This window comes from Phascolarctos cinereus, unplaced genomic scaffold, assembly GCF_003287225.1.
Source record: "Phascolarctos cinereus isolate Bilbo 61053 unplaced genomic scaffold, phaCin_HiC Scaffold_1;HRSCAF=81, whole genome shotgun sequence".
Classification (NCBI taxonomy): Eukaryota; Metazoa; Chordata; class Mammalia; order Diprotodontia; family Phascolarctidae; genus Phascolarctos; species Phascolarctos cinereus.
In genome coordinates this window covers 286,275,874-286,292,557 of record NW_027555514.1, presented here as the reverse complement: position 1 = coordinate 286,292,557, position 16,684 = coordinate 286,275,874, and the positions used below count along the sequence as shown (strand labels likewise).

The window sequence follows — 16,684 nt, the reverse complement described above, 5'->3', positions numbered from 1 at the left end:
TCTCCGCCGCAGTCACTGGGTGCTGGCTAACTCACGAGGGCCCTTTGGCAAATAAAAATCTCAGCATTGGTAAGAAGCATTCTCGAGAGCACTGGCCCTGAAGTCAGGAGGACCTGAGTTTAAATCCGGCCTCAGACCAAACACTTAATAGCTGTGTGACCCTGGGCAAGTCACTTAACCCCAATTGCCAAAAAAACCAAAAAGGTATTGATCACCTGGGCATGTGCAGAGGAGAGTAGCCAAGAGGGCTAAGGGCCTTGAGTTAGGACAAAGGAAGATGGATTGGTTGAAGAAACTGGGCATGAGGAAGGGCAGGGGTGTTAGCTGTATCAGAAGGATTGTGATGGGGGATGGGAGGGAATTTAGAACTCAGCTTTTTTTTTTTAATTTTAAAAATACATACTCAAACTTAGGTCTAAGAACTAAAGCATGCAACAAGGAAGATCATTAATAGGTAAGTTGTCAAACAATATGAATAAACAGTTTTAAAAATAAAACAGGACTGATGTGAAAGTAGCAGCTGGATTAGCTTGGTTCTGTTTGCAGAGCCAGGGGCAATGGGTAGAAGCTGTGGAGAGGTAGACTGAGGCTGGGTGGCAGGAAGTCATTCCCCGCAATTAGGGGTGCCCTGAAGTGGGAAAGTGGGGGAGTGGACTCCTCCTTGGAGATCTGCCAGCAAAGGCTGAACCACCAGTTGGTAGGGGGGTTTCAGTGGAGATTTCTTTGAGGTGTGGCTTGCACCATCCCACCCTCCAGATTCTGTGAGTCTAGGACTCCCAGGCCAGTATTCTGTCCACACGCCTACCCACCCCTTGGAACAGACTGGACATACTTAAGTGAGTTTCTGAAAGGACCTGGGATTTTCTCCACGTCAAATGTCTACATCACAGTATGGTTGTTGAGAAATTTATTTGCATATAAAAGGTGGGGCCATGAGCCACTATAGTACGACCAAATGGTGAGAGCAGGCTCGCTTGGCTCTATTGCTGGTTTGTGGTGGAGGTGAGGGTCATTTAAAAAGCGGGAACTAGTCACAACCCAATTTATATCTTGACATCAGTTGGGAATTTTACAACAAGATGCCCCCTTTGGGGTGGCCCCCACCCACAGAGGGAATGGGTTTGGTTTCCTTGCCAAGCTGACCCGCTGAAGGAGAAGGCTCTCAGGTGAGAGCCTCAAGTTGGCTTTAGCAACACACTCGTCTCGGTTCTGAGAGGGGAACCCCAGAGCTCCTTTACTCAGCATCAGAGTGACGCTTTTTGTCTTTGTTATCCCTCCAGACGCAGTAATTCAGGGTTGTGGCCATCACCATCCAGGCCAGGTAAGGGTACATGAGGCAGGCGGCTGTCGGGCTCACTGGGTACCAGGCCACAGTGGTGGCCACTGCAGCCCCACTGGTCAGGATGATCTCCGCCAGGCCCTGCAGAGGGGGAAGAGGGAGGGAGTCACCGTCACAGTTACAAGGACCCTGAGATGCCAGCCCAGAAACTTTTCAGTATGGAGCCGTGTCTAAGCAGCAGCTGCTGGTCTCCTTAGCTCAGAGAGACTGCAGGCCAGGCCAGGGAAGCCTTGGACTCAAGTCAGGAGACACCTGGCCTCAAGCTGCAGCCCTTCCACTGAAGCCCTGGGTGACCCTGGCCAAGTCACCTCTCTCAGCCTCCATTTTCTTAGCTGTCAAATGGAGATAACAGAATTTTTACTTAGTACTTCACAACATGCTGGGTTGTTTAAAAAAAGAAACAAACACTTTGCTAAACCTGAATAAAGCCATGATGGAGATAACGAGGAGGGAAATGTCCTTCAAAACACAGTTCAAATCCCAGCTGCTGCATCAGGAGCCCCTAGTAGATGGACCTAGTAAATTTCTGTGGCCACAAAGCTCCTTCCCCTCCACCCTCGGCTAGGCTGATCCCTAGAGGAGAGACACCCAGGCTGGTACCAGACTTGGGCCAAGAGCCTTTCCAGTTCCCAGTCTTCAGGAGGCATGAGGATGCATCAGGGGAGGGGAGAGCAGAGGATCAATTCTGTCATCCTTCCTACCACCATCATTCTTCATCATCATCACGATCACTGTTGTCACCACTGCTTTCTCCCTTGGCTCTCACCAGACAAAACACTTAATGCAATCAAAGGGAGGTCACAACTCCCGCTTTGCCCACTCTCTGAGGCAGGGATACAAAAGGCAGAGAGAGCCCAGAATCCAAACTTACCCAGCCCATCTGGTGAGCACCGAAGAATAAGGGTGGCCAGGCCCAGTTGAGAGCCAGCTGCCCTGCGTAGAGTCCCAGGGGCACTATGGCCTTCTCTGTGAAGCCCCCCAGCTCCTTCCAAACCAGGTAGGATCCATACCTGAAACAGAGCACCGATCAGAAAGGAGGTGAGCTCCACGTGGAAGGCAAGGTAGAAAACCAATCCCAGAACCTCCAGCTTGGAAGCCGAGTTGGCATGCCCTTTACGGCATTCACGTCAAGTGGTTCCCCCTCCACCTTCTGCTTGATGGTGAGGAACCCCGCTCCAAGGCAACTCATCCCCCTTGGGATGGCTCTCATTGTTAGGAAGTTTGTCCTGATACCCCACCTAACTTTGCCTCCCTGTAACTTCCCCACCCTCATCCTGGTTCTCGCCTCAGGGGCCAAGCAGATCGAGGGCTGTGCCCTCCCCCATAGGACAGCCCTTCAGAGATCTGGAGGTAGCTCACGCGTCCCTGCTCAGTTTCCCTTCTCCAGATTAAACATCCCAGATCCTTCAATAAATTCTTCTTGTATGAGATGATTTTGAGGCCCTCTGTAGTCCTGGCTAGGCACTCCAAACTGACGTTCTCAAAACAGCACATTTCAGATGTGGACCGACTTGGAAGAGGCCGGTATGGACTTTTCGAATTTGCAAAGTATTTATGTCATTGGATTGGGAAGAAGGAATTTCCCGGGAGGCCTCCGGACCTGTAATTTAATCTATGTGAAAGAACTCCTGGTATGGAAATTCCTCCCCTGGTGCAGATGGCACCTCATTGTTAAGTTACAGTCTTAGAGAGTGGACTGGTTCACTGAGAGGCTAGGTAATGGGCCTTCAGTCACACATAGCTAGTAAATGCCTGAGGTGGGACTTCCTCTCAGGTCTTCAGTCTCTATCATCACTAAACCTCTTTTCCTCCAGCTTGAGGTTAAATTCATTTTTTTGACTGCCCCATCACGCTGAGTTTTTTTTGTTTTTGTTTTTTAAGGCAATTGGGGTTCAGTGACTTGCCTAGGGCCACACAGCTAGTAAGTGTCAAGTGTTTGGTCTGAGGCCGCATTTGAACTCAGGTCCTCCTGACTTCAGGGCCAGTGCTCTATCCACTGTGCCACCCAGCTGCTCCATACATGTTAATTGGTGATTTTTTTTTTTTTGGTGAGGCAACTGGGGTTAAGTGACTTGCCTTAAGGTCACACAGCTAGTAAGTGTCGAGTGTCTGAGGCTGGATTTGAACTCAGGTCCTCCTGACTCCAAGGCTGGAGCTTTATCCACAGTGCCACCTAGCTGCCCCATGCTCTTTTCTTATGGAGGCCACTGAGGCCTCCAAATGTTTTTCACATGAGCTGTAGTCTAGCCCCTTTCTGTCCATCTTGTACTTGTGCAGTGGTTTTGATTGCATTTCTTTTTAAAGTTTTATTGCCATGTTTTGGTTTTATATTAATAATTGATTGTCATAAGCACATGCAAAGTTTACAAGAGCCCAGAGAGACAGGCAGTGCCAGTATTATTTTTTTTTTTCGTTTTGGAGGCAGTCATGGTTAAGTGACCTGCCCAGGGTCACACAGCCAGTAAGTGTCAACTGTCTGAGGCTGGATTTGAACTCAGGTCCTCCTGACCCCAAGGCCAGTGCTCTATCCACTGCACCACCTCGCTGCCCCAGTGCCAGTATTATTATGGATAATGAAGTTGAGGCCCTACAGCTGAAAGGTCACATAGCTGGTAAGGACTGAAGCCTAAACTAGAACCCAGGTCGCCTGGCTTCAAGCTTAGCAGTCTTTCTGCTACAAGACCTCATCCATCCTTTTGCCACCTTGATTAAATGTCACTGTCAGCCATTCTGGACGTGATCACAGGACCCTGGAGTCCTAGGTTGAAGCTAGGAGATCTCAGAGACCGCCGAGTGCAGGGGTTCTAGACTTTCTGGGTGGGGTCATGGACCCCTCAGCAGGAGGTCTGTGAAGTTTACAATCAGGTTTTTAAATGATTGAAGGAAATACTAAATATCAACAGGAGTAGAGTGGAAATGAAGAGCTGTGTTTTTTTCCCACCCAAGTTCACAGACTTCCTGAAATTGTCCGTGGACCCCAGACTAAGGACCCCTGATCTAGTCCAGCTCTGTCATTTTACAGATAGGGAGAGCTCGCCCAGGGAAGTTAAGTGACTTGTCCAGGTTATGTAAGTAGTCAGGGTCAGAAGAGGGAATCGGACCAGGTCTGTCTGTGGATGGAGTGGTCCTTCCTAGCCCATCCACTCGCATCCTTCGTGGCTGCCTTGTGGGTCACATCTGTCCTCCTCTGGAATGAGGGCTGCTGGGTCACAGAGGAAAGATGATTGGAATCGAATCCAGGCCCACGCCCCACTGTACCAACAGCCCCAGACCTCCCACCACTGCCATGCCCATGCAAATATTTCCCTTCCTATGGGAATTTGTTTCTCCTGTGGCCACTGGAGGGCGCTCAAGCCACGCAACGAAGCAACTTCCCAAGAAATTCCGTTTCAGCCTCCAGGGAAGGGAGTTCACCTGTTCCCCAGTAGAAATTTAGTCACAGACATCACTGAAGGGAAGAGTCTTTCCCAGGGACACACGGCAGCTGGGTAGTCCAGTGGACAGAGCACTGCACCAGCAGTCCAAAAAAACCTTAGTTCAAATCCTGCTTTAGACACTCACTAGCTATGTGACCCTGAGCAAGTCACTTACTCCCGACTGCCTCACCAAAAATGAACCCCAAAAAATGACATTTTATTTTTTTATTTTATTTTTTAATTCTTTGTTCTAAGGGATGGCTCCCTGGAAAGGAGGAAAGGGGAGGGAGACGTGAGGGGAAGTCCAGGCAATGTTAAAACAAAAGATATCAGTAAGAATCTATTTTTGACAGAAGAAATGAAGCATTGGCATCATGGCATTACTAGCTGTGTGACCCAGAGTTAGTAGTCACTGACTCTGCCTCCGTTTCCTCATCTGTAAGCTAGAAATGATGCCAGCCTCACAGAGTTGTACACTGCTAATGAGATCACGGGTGTAAAGGTCTTCCAAGTGCCATAGAAATGATTAAGAAGCCATGGACAAGGTGTCAGGAGATCTTGACCCCAATTCTGGCCAGTCCTTACTACCTGAATGACCTTGGGCAAGTCCCATAACCTCTGCTTGCCTCAGTGTCCTCAACTGTAAAATGGAAATAATAATAGCACCTTCTTCACAAATGAGGGGAAAAAATAATATTTGTAAAGCACTTGTGCCTGGCAAATGGTAGGTACTGTAGAAGAGCTGATGATGATGATGATGATGACAACAGCAAGGTCTTCTCGCCTGTCAGCCTCCAGACCTCCCTCCCACGTGTCTCTCAGGGTAAGAGCAAAACAAGCTGAATCACAAAGGAAACAAATTATGCTGAAGTACAGTTATCAAAATATCTTTTAAAGCAAGGCCACAGACCCCAGGCTACAAACTTCTGTTCGAGTGGAGGAGAAGCTCTGTGAGGGCAGAGCCTTGATCTTTGTATTAGCAACTGTACCGAGCTCAGTGCCTGGCACACTGCTGTTCAGACAGCACACAGCAGGCACCTAACAGAGGTATGGTCTCCACTAGAGCAGGGGGCTCAGGGCTGGCTGTGAGCGGTGCTGTCTACAGCTCCTAACTTTCGTTTCATTCTCAAGAAAAGCCCCTTACGGGAAACAGCCATCACGCTAAATGACCCGAGCTGCTCTTGCATCATTCTAAGGCTCAGCACCCAGGGGCCCAGAATATGCCTGAGGCGGCTGGAACAGAAGCTAGACCACTAGGACCTGAAGTCAAGATGGCCTGGGTTCAAATCCTGCCTCTCACACTTACTAGTCATGTGACCCTGGATAGTTCACTTCTCATTCAGCTTCGGTTTCCTCATCTATAAAACAGGAATCATAAAAGTCGCCCCTAAAAAGGGCCACCTCAGAGACCATCTCATCTAGCCCCTTCATTGAACAGATAGGACAACTGAGGCTTAGAGGGAGAAATAGACTTGCCCAAGGTCACATGGGTCATAAGTGATAGAGCTTGGATGTGAACCCAGCTCCCCTAACTCCAAAATTAACACACTTTCCACACTGCCTCTGCTTAAGAAGCAAATCTTTCCAGCTCCATCCTTCCCAACCCAAGGATAACAAACAGCAGCTGAGGGATTTTTGCATCCAGAGGTGAACGTTCCCGGAAGAGAAGAACAGCGTAGGTCCATCGAGGGCCCAGAGCTTCCCGGTGTCCAAGCTAGGAGGGCCCTTGGAGGTCACTGAGCCCAACCCCCCCATTTCACAGACAGGGAAAACCGAGGCACGGAGAGCTATTTGTGCCCTCCCCCTCCCAACCTCCAGAAGTTATTTTGAATCTACTTTCTATCTATTTATATATAGTTTTATGTTCACATTATGTTATCTCTCCCAATAGCGTGTAAGCTCTATAAGGGCAAACAATGTTTTACTTTTGTCTTTGTATCCTAAGCACTTAGCACAGCCTGCAGCTTGTAGCGTGCACTTAATAAATGCTGGATGGATGGATGGATGAATGAATGAAAAACAGGAATCTCCCCTACAAATGACACGCAGCCTCCACCTGAAGGCAGACAGTGATGGGGAACTCACTGCCTCCTGGTGCCTCACTGCACTTTGGGATAGATTTATGGGATGAGATGATAGATGCCTTCAAACCACGTCCCCAGAAAGAGGGATCCCACTTGTCCTGGCTGGCCTGAAAGGGCCAAGAGCAAAGGTGACAACCTGCACCAGAGGATGGCCTTAGGGATGGACGGGTGCTTGGAGGGCCCTAGGCCAATTTCCTTGTTTTACAGCAGAGGAAACTGAGGTCCCAAGAGGTGACCTGTCCAAGGTCACATGGTAAGTAATGGAGCTGTGAGTTGGACCCAGATCTCCAGAGCCAATGTTTTTGTTTTTGCTGTCATTGATTCACGTTTTATCGATGCCTCTTTTTCCATCACTGTCCCATTGACATCAATTTCTCCGAGGGTTCCCCTCTCCCCCCTCCCCCACCCCCACCAAAGAGAACCTCTCTAGTGAATAAAAAGTGCAGCCACGTAGAGCAAACAACGTGTGCCTCACTCCACACCTGGAGCCCACCACTTCTTTGCTGAGAGCCAGGACGCAGGCTTCATCAGCAAGGCTGCTGAAGGTCCAAATGACAACTGTATCCGTGTTCTTACCGACCTACCATGCTGCTGTGACTTAACAGACAAAAGACTTTATGAAAATCAGAGCAGTCCAATAATTGAATGGATTGCTTTGTGAAGTACTGAGATCCCCATCACCAGAAGTATCCAAGCAAAGGTTGAATGACCACCTGCCAGAGGCACCCTAGAGAAGATTCCTGTACCAAGTGGGAAGTGATTCCCTTCTAACTCAGAATCTGTGATTCTAATTCTACTTTGTGTGTTTGGTATTTAAATCTATGATGGACCTACCCCATAGCCGTGTACAACGTGCCCCAGACGGGACCCAGCGTCCAGTAGGGTGGATGCCATGATGGCTTCTTCAGAGTTGCATACCATGTTGGAACCTCCTGGCTTGTGATCCGGGATCCCAGGATCCCACCAATGTTCGGGAACAGTGTGAAACCGACCGCAGGGACCCATGAGGGCGCCATGTCTGGTGTGCTCTCTGAAAGACAAAAGACAGGGGTTCTGTTAGGGTTGGGTGGCTGGAGTTTAGAGCAGTGTGGGCTGGGCGGGGCCGGGCCAGGCCAGGAGGCAGAAGGTTCAGTTCTCATTCTGACTCTACACTATTGTTATCATCTCATTCTCATTATTATCATCACCCTTCAATTTTTGGATGGCCCTGGGACAAATTGCCATTCTGCCACTATTCTTTTATATCTAGTGTCCAGGGAGCTGTTGCACAGGCAGATAAAAGAACTACTTTTTATCACTGAATAAAAGTATTGGGATCTGAGCACATGCTTTGTCGGCTGACTGCAAGCAGCACTGGGGCAGCCCAGCAGCCAGCGGGCTGACGGGGATGGTAGGGAAACGCCTCATCTGTTTCTTCACAGTCCTGATCTTTGTTAAGTCTCTGTGTTTTGAGAGGTTTTTGTTCATTATAACTTAAAGATTATGAGTATTTGGTTAAAATAACTCCGAGGTGCCACCTCACACCTATCTGAGTAATATGACAAAAAGGAAAATGGTAAATGTAGGAGGGGATGTGGGAAAATTGGGACACTAATGCATTGTTGTCAGAGTTGTGAGCTGATCCAACCATTCTGGAGAACAATTTGGAACTATGCCCAAAGGACTATAAAAATATGCATATCCTTTGACCCAGCAATAGCACTTCTAGGTCTGTATCCCAAAGAGATCAAAGAAAAAGGAAAAGGACCTATTTGTACAAAAATATTTATAGCAGCTCTTTCTGTGGTGGCCAAGAATTGGAAATTGAGGGGATGCCCATTCATTGGGGGATGGCTGAACAAGCTATGGTATATGATTATGATGGAATACCATTTGTGCTATAAGAAATGATGAACAGGCTGACTTCAGGAAAACCTGGAAAGACTTGTACGGTCTGATGCTGAGTGAAGTGAGCAGAACCAGGAGAACGTTGTACATAGTAATAGCAACATTGTGCAATACAGAACTGTGAATGACTTGGCTCTCCTCAGCAATGTGATGATCCAAGACAATCCCAAAGGACTAATGATGAAGCATACACACTGTCCGTCTCCAGAGAAAGAACTGATGTTGTCTGAATGCAGACTGAAGCACACTATTTTTCACTTTCTTTCATTCTTGCACAGAATGACTAAGATGGAAATGTTTTACCTGATTGCACACATATAACCTATATTTGATTACTTTCCATCTCAGAGAAGAGGAGGGGGGATGGAGGAAGTGAGGGATAGAATTTAGTACTCAAAATTTTTTAAAATGTTTTTTTTAAGGTAATTGCCCAGGGTCACACAGCTAGTATGACACAAGTAAGGGACAAGTCTGAGACCAGATTTGAACTCAGGTCCTCCTGACTTCAGGGCCGGTGCTCTATCTACTGCACCATCTACCTGCCCCTTAAATGTTTCTAAAAATTAGTTTTTAATATGTAATTAGGGAAAATAAAATATTATATTAAAAAAGATTATGAGTATTTGGGATGACCAAACCCATTTTTTTAAAACCTTATTATGTTGAGAGAATTGGGGGTGGGGCAACAGTGGGCTCTGTGGTGATGGTCTAGTTCCAGCATAGTCGGCTGGTTGAGTTCTCTGAGATTTTTTGAGATCTGCATTTGGAGTCTAGGGATTTGTCACCTGTCAGGGTTCTGATGGATGGTATAAGTCTCGCTACCACGTCATGTCTTAAGTATTCAGTTGGTGCTAAACTCTTTACACCCAGCAGCTCTCCACCATTTTCCTGTATCACCCACATCGGTCACTAAGTTGGGGATCCCTAAGGAACCCCTGTTCAGTTTCTAGTGGCAATAACCTCACCCTGAATTGCCTGCCATTAACCCCTCGTTTCCATAGACATATCTGCAGGGCTTAGCCGCCTTTTCTTCTTGATGTAGCATTGCCAGGTTCCTGTGGGTGTCACCCCTAGAGGGTCTTTCCATTCTGCTCTTAAAGCTTTCTAATTTCATCAGCTCAATCAGAGTTGAGGGGCCAGCATCGGTCACATTCAGCAAACCTGGTGGCATGTGCCTGCTGGTAGCCTCGACTGTTCATCAGTGAAGGAGCCACCATCTTATTCAAAAAATATTTCTTTTAAGCTGCACATCACATGCTCGGTCCTGACGCATGTCTTTTTTCTCCTTGTCTGCATGGAAGTGGAAGTCTTTCTCCAGATGCCTTAGGGCAACGGGCCTGATATTTTGTTCATGTCGTGTGGGGTTTTGTTAGGATACTGGCCCAGCCTGCTGTTTTTGCCATTTCAAAAGTGTCCGTTAATACCGGTATTACCTAGGTGTAAACTGCTTTAAACGTGGCTGTTCTTATCACGGCTGCTGCAAAGCCTGTGGCCCTGAGGTCCTGGCTCTGGTGTCTTAGAACCCTCCTTCTAGGTCCCATGAAGGAAGAAAGATGTGGACGTGCCCTCACTTGCTCCTGTTGGCCTGAGGCACCCATGGGCTGTGGAGTACACAGGTCCCCCCTTAGCTCTCTCAGCTCAGAGCCAAATTCAGATCGACATGTGATGAAAAGCAGGAAGGGAGCAGCAAGGAAGGCAAGAGGCAGGTCCCACTAGAGCAGGTGGGAGGCGGGGATTACAGGCATGGCCTGTAAGACCATGGTGTGTTATGAAAGCCCTGGACTTTGAGCTGGGAGACTAGGCTCTGGTACTTCCCAGCTGGGGAGTCATTCAGTGAATGGGAGCTTCAGTTTCCTCATCTGTGAAATGGGGATACTGAGACTCACACTATTGACCTCACTGGGCCATGGTGATCAAAGTGCTTTACAAAACGCCAGGCTCTCTGCAGGCCCGAGTTATGATTATCAACGCAGCTGGGATGAGAACTCAGGCCCCTGACACCCAGCTAAGGGTTCTTCTCACTGTCCAGGCTCTCACCAGACAGATAACCAAGACCTTCTTCCAGCTCATGGGAGCTCTTCTCCCTAAGCCTGGCTCCCTCTCTTCTCTCTCTGTCTCTCTGTCTCTCTGTCTCTCTCTCTCACTCCTCTCTCCTCTCTCTTTCTCTGTCTCTGTCTCTCCTGTCTTTCTGTCTTTCTCCCTCCCTCCTCTTTTTCTCTCTCCTCTCCCTCCCTTTCTCTTTTCTCTTCTCTTCTTCTTCCTCTCTCCCTCCTTCTCTCTGTCTCCTCTCCTCTCCCTCCCTCTCTTTCTCTTTTCTCTTCTCCTTCCTTTCTCTCTCTCTCTGTCCTCTGTCTGTCTCTCTCCCCCCTCTCTTTCTCTGTCTGTCTCTGTCTCCTTCCCTCCTCTTTTTCTCTGTCTCTCTCACCTCTCCCTCCCTCTCTTTTCTCTTCTCTTCTTCCTCTCTCCCTCCTTCTTCCCTCTCTCTCTCTCCCCCCACTCCTCTCTCCTCTCTCTCTTTCTCCCCCCTCTCTTTCTTTCTTTTTTTTTAACTTATTTTGATTTATCAACAATCACTTCCATATGCTTTTGAGTTGAAAATTTTTCTCCCCCTTCCTCCCCCCACCCTCCCCAAGATGGCGCACAATCTGATATAGGCTTTACATTTACATACCCATTAAACATATTTTCACATTAGTGAAGTTATAAGTAAAAATTAAAACCAATAGGAGGAACCACCAGAAAGAGGAAACAAAACGCAACGGAAGGTAAAAGTAAGTGATAGCAATTCGACTTCCATAGTTCTTTCTTTGGATATGGACAGCATTTTCCATCCCGAGGCCTCTGGAGATGTCTTAGATCCTCATAATGCTGAGAAGGGTTCAGTTTAACAATATTAGTCATCGCATAACGTGGCTGTTATTGTGTACAAAGTCCTCTTGGTTCTGCTCACTTCACTCAGCATCAGACCATGTAAGTCTTTCCAGGTTTTTCTGAAGTCAGCCTGTTCATCATTTCTTATAGCACAATAGTATTCCATTACATTCATATACCATGACTTGCTCAGTCATTCCCCAATTGATGGGCATCCTCTCAATTTTCAATTCTTGGCCACCACAGAAAGAGCTGCTATGAATATTTTTGTACATGTGGGTCCTTTTCCCATTTGTTTGATCTCTTTGGGATATAGCCCTAGAAGTGCTATTGCTGGGTCAAAGGGTATGCACATATTTGTAGCCCTTTGGGCATAGTTCCAAATTGCTCTCCAAAATGGTTGGATCATTTCACAACTCCACCAACAATGTATTAGCGTTCCAATTTTCCCACATCCTCTCCAACGTTTATCATTTTCCTGTTTTGTCATGTTGGCCAATCTGATAGGTGTGATGTGGTACCTCAGAGTTGTTTTGATTTGCATTTCTCTAATCAATAACGATTTAGAGCATTTTTTCATATGACTATAGATGGCTTTCATTTCTTCATCTGAGAACTCTCTGTTCATATCCTTTGACCATTTATCAGTTGGTCCCCCCTTTCTTTCTCTGTCTGTCTCTGTCTCTCCTCTGTCTCTGTCTCTCTCCTCTCCCTCTCTTTCTCCTCTCTCCCACCCCTCTCTTTCTCTGTCTCTGTCTCTCTCCCCCCTCTCTCTGTCTGTCTCTGTCTCTCCTCTGTGTCTCTTTCTCTCCCTCCCTCCTCTTTTTCTGTCTCTCTCCTCTCCCTCCCTTTCTCTCTTTTCTCTTCTTCCTCTCTCCCTCCTTCTTCCATCTCTCTCCTCTCCTCTCCCTCCCTCCTCTCTTTTCTCTTCTCTTCTCCTTCTTTCTCTCCTCTCCCTCTCTCTCTCCCCCCTCTTTCTCTGTCTGTCTCTGTCTCTCCTCTGTCTCTCTCTCCTCTCCCTCCCTTTCTCTCTTTTCTCTTCTCTTCTTCCTCTCTCCCTCCTTCTCTCTCTCTCTCCTCTCCTCTCCCTCCCTCTCTTTCTTTTTCTTCCTCTCTCCCTCCTTCTCTCTCTCTCTCTCTCTCTCTCTCTCTCTCTCTCTCTCTCTCTCTCTCTCTCTCTCTCTCTCTCTCTCTCTCTCTCTCTCTGACTTCTTTCATTCCCTTAAGACCAAACACCTTGGCCTTCACTCCCTGTACAAATGGTTGTAAGAGCCTCAGTTGATTCCCAGCCCCCTGGGCCTCTGCCAGCCACCCAGGTGCCAGGGCCAGGATGACTCTGCACATTTATAGGGTCTGGCCTCCTCAGCCCTGCTGAGCAGCCTGGGTGGAGTTTCTGGGCACAGCAGGATCCCTGGCGTGAGGTTTCCCTCCTGGCCTCCCAGGGCTGCCACTTCCCAGCTCTGCAGGCTTGGGAAGGTCCCTTCCTTCTGGGAGCCTCATCTGCAAAACAGGGACTAGTAACCCCACCCAATTCCCTCATGAGGCTGCAGTGAGAGTCAAACAAGTATATATTTATAGAAGTGGAAGGACAACGAGAAAGCAAGCTAGTATGAGCTCACCTTTATGAGACTCTCAGAACCTCAGTTTCCCCATCTGTAAAATGAGAGAAGATTCCCCAGGGTCTCTTCTCACTCTAAATCTATCATCCCTTCTCAGCCTCAGTTTTCTTATCTGTAAAAGGGGATCACACTGGACTCCTCCAATCCAGATGAGCTTGAGTTTCCTAGGCTGTAGACAAGCTCTATCCAGTCCTACTGTGCCAGAAAGCCTTCCAGGGTGGACCTGGTGCTGAACTGTGTCTATGGGTTGTCTCAGGACCAGATAAGCTGCCTTCCCTGTGAAGGGCCACAGATTTGAAGACCTCCCCCACCTCATGTTACAGATAAGGAGTCACAGAGAGGCTAAGTGACTTCCCTACCGTAACACAGTGGGTGGATGAGAAAAATGAGGGTCTGAGAGGGAAGGGAAGTGACTTAGCCAGGGCCACACAGCTACTAAGTGTCAGAAGTGGGATTACAATGCAGGTCTTTCTGGCTTCCAAGTGTAGTGCCCTATACCCTCCTCTGGATGCTCTCGACCATTGTCAGTGATGCCAAGATGCCAAGAACTGAACCCAATCCTCCAGTGTTGTCTGACCAGGGCAGAGGGCAGGGGGACTGGCCTTCCTTTCATGACCCCCAGGCCCAGCCTGGAATGGCATTTAATGCAATTGAGCATCAAAGGGAGGCCCAGTGCTCAGGCATGGTTGCACAGACAAGACAGGAAACCTTCTTAAGGTCCAAAAGTCTTTGGAAATAGCAGGGAAGGAGCTAGTGAAGGCCAGCACCCAGTTGCATTTGGTGCCATTCTGATTTGCCAGCATTTGCTTTCAGGGCCTGGAAGGGAAGGCACTCACCCATGGTGGGAGGAGGCCCTGGCGGTCTGGTCCCTTCCGCAGCTCCATGGGGACAGCCTGACTGTGATTACCGTCACAGAAGCCCAGAATCTCAGAGGCCATTCTGGCCGACTCTGCCAGGCAGAAGGCCTTTGATGGTGCTGAAGACCCAGCCCCAAAATGCAGCCTCCCCTTCCTCAGGAAAGGACTTTGGGGGAATTGTTCCTTCCCAGGAGGCTGATGGCCATCATTCCCCATTCATCACTGAGGACTTCAGTAAACACCTTCTGTTCCATACCAGGCCTGAGCCTGAGGCTGAGCATACAAAGACAAAAACGGAACACAATCCCTGCAGTTCTACCAGGAGACAAGTTTACACAGACAAATAGCAAGTATGATCCAAGTAGATACAAAGTTAAGTACAAAAGCTAAGTTTGAGGGAGGAGGGGCCTCTAGACACCAGAGGGATGAAAGAAATTAAGAGGCCGCTTCCAAGGGAGAAGGGAATCTACAAGGCAGAGATAAATGAGCCTCTGGAGGGCAGGCCCCGTTGTTGGCTTTATACTCCCAGTACCTAGCACAGGGCTAGGCACACAGCAGGTCCTTAATAACAGCCCTCCCTCACTTCAACCCAATTCACTTGCATGCCATGGCATCATCTCCCGATGTCATGGTCCTCTTCTAGGACAAAGGACAAACTACAGTTTAATGCTGGAAGGCCAGAAGGAGTTCATCCCAGCCTGTCAAGGGAAGGAGACAAGATGGAAGGGGCTCACATCCCCAACCAGGATGGAGGCTCTTGCAGCTGCTCTGGGACACTATTGGCTCACCTGAGCTCTTGGGCCACTGAGGCCTCCAGCTCTTTTTCACCCCCTGGTGAAGAGCCAGCTGCAAGTCAGTGTTCAGTCCCACACTTGTACCCTAACTTTCTTTGTGCCAAATCTTGAGGGGCTTCCCTGGAGTGTGGGGCAAGAAGGTCATCCCTGGGGTGAGTGAGCGACCCAGAGGTCTGCTGTGTTGTAACTTTCTGCCTTGATACCATGTGTGGCCTGGGCAAGCTGCAGCCTCTCTGGGTCTTGTTTCCTTACCTGTAAAAAGCAGGGGGGGAGCCCCTGCTATCCCTTACTCTGCCAGAAAGTTTACCGAGAGCTGTGGGTCCTGACCAGTCCACAAAAAGAATGTGCTGATTTCCTCAGGATAAGGCCTCTCCTCCCCCAGGCTGGCTGGCCTCCACCCCTGCAGGCGAAGCCTGCCCACCAGTCCCAGAACTAAGGAGACAGCACCTCTAAGAAGAACATCAGAGGAATTTAAACGTGGCCCCTGGGCAGAGAGGATGCCCACCAGCCCTTCCAGTTTCTCCTCTCCTCCAGGTTCCGGGTGGCTGACTCAGAACTCCTCTTCACACCTCCAGTAATAAAAATTGGCCTGGGCTGACGGCCAGAAGATTCCCAGGGGCTCTGGTTCCAATCTAGCCACTTAGAAACCAAAGAAATCTCAGCCTTTTGGAACGTCAGAGGGTATTCCGGCCAATCTTAGCGGGAATCAGTAGGGAACTCACTGCCTCCGGGGGGGGGGGGATCTGTTCCACCTTGGGATAGCTCTAAGTGGCAGGAAGTTTTTGGCTGCCCCAGTCCGTTGCTAAACAAGTCTGTGACTGCTTGGGCAATCAATCCCCTTCCCAATTGCCTCATCTGTAAAATGAGGAAATTGGACTTCATGGTCCCAAAGGTCCCTCCCAGAACTGTTTCTGAATCTTTACCTTCCACCTCATTACATATGTCCGACCCAGAAAGGAGAAGTGGGAGAATGAGGCGCTAGGTGCCCCGGGAAGAAGCAAAGGAGAAGGGCTGGGCCGGGCCAGGCTGCCCCTTAGCACCTGCTGTCCTGTCGGGGGCTCTCTTTCAGTGTAGAGGAGGCCTCACAGCACCTCGAAGGCTAGGGACATGGGGCAGGGTAGGGCCCCAGAACAAGCCTAAATGCGGCGGCAGCTTCTTCACGTGTAAAACGAGGCGGGGGTGAGGAGACGGGATCTTTAAGATCACAGAATGACAGACTGTGAGAGCTGCGAAGGGGCTTGGGGCGCATTCAGTCCAACAGCGTCATTTAGCAGACAGGAAAACGGAGGCCCGGAGAGGGAGCGGCCACAGCCCGAAGGAAAAGGCAAAGCTCGCAACTCAGGCTAGGGCCCTTTCAAATCCCGCCCCAACACCCCAGGCCGTGCCCCGGGACGGCAGGATGAGAGCCGGGCTAGAGAGGGACAATCGGGCCCCAGGGAGAGAGCCCAGCTCAGCCCCGGCGGCTGCGAGAGGGCAGCAGGACGCGCGGGGCCACGACTCACTCACCTGGAGGTTCAGCAGGGGCAGCGAATGAATGGAAGGTGCGCACCGGAGCGGCCCAGACCGAAGACAGCCGAGGAGGTGGCAGCCAATCCCGCCCCTCCCAGGCAGGGCCCGCCCAGCCCGCCCAGCCCGCCCCAGCCTGGGCTGGGCCAGAAGCCGCCCACTGGAAAACCGCCGCGCCTTAGCACCCGATCTCCCCTCGGACACTACCCGTCTTTCTGGGGGACCCTTAGCTAGTCCTTCAACTTATCGGAGCCTCAGTTTCCCCATCTGTGTTTTTGTTAGTCCAGACCAGTGATTTCATCAGGGAGGAA

General features: G+C 49.3%; 1 protein-coding gene across 1 annotated transcript; it reads right to left on the bottom strand.

Moving 5' to 3' along the window:
- Positions 1-890: 890 nt before the first annotated feature.
- On the bottom strand, positions 891-16,483 carry TSPO (translocator protein). Its single transcript, XM_020982810.2, has 4 exons — positions 16,374-16,483; positions 7,674-7,869; positions 2,211-2,349; positions 891-1,420 (listed from the first exon to the last, which is right to left on the bottom strand). The coding sequence occupies exons 2-4, from the start codon at positions 7,853-7,855 to the stop codon at positions 1,235-1,237; spliced, it is 507 nt and encodes a 168-aa protein (XP_020838469.1). The 5' UTR covers positions 7,856-7,869; positions 16,374-16,483; the 3' UTR covers positions 891-1,234.
- Positions 16,484-16,684: the final 201 nt, after the last annotated feature.

Excerpts from the sequence above, each read along its gene's own strand:
- TSPO (XM_020982810.2), bottom strand. The coding sequence starts at position 7,855 with ATGGCGCCCTCATGGGTCCCTGCGGTCGGTTTCACACTGTTCCCGAAC. Across the intron at positions 2,350-7,673 it reads ACGTTGTACACGGCTATGGG|GTATGGATCCTACCTGGTTT; the intron begins GTAGGTCCATCA and ends GCTCTGTTTCAG. Across the intron at positions 1,421-2,210 it reads GTGCTCACCAGATGGGCTGG|GGCCTGGCGGAGATCATCCT; the intron begins GTAAGTTTGGAT and ends CCCCCTCTGCAG.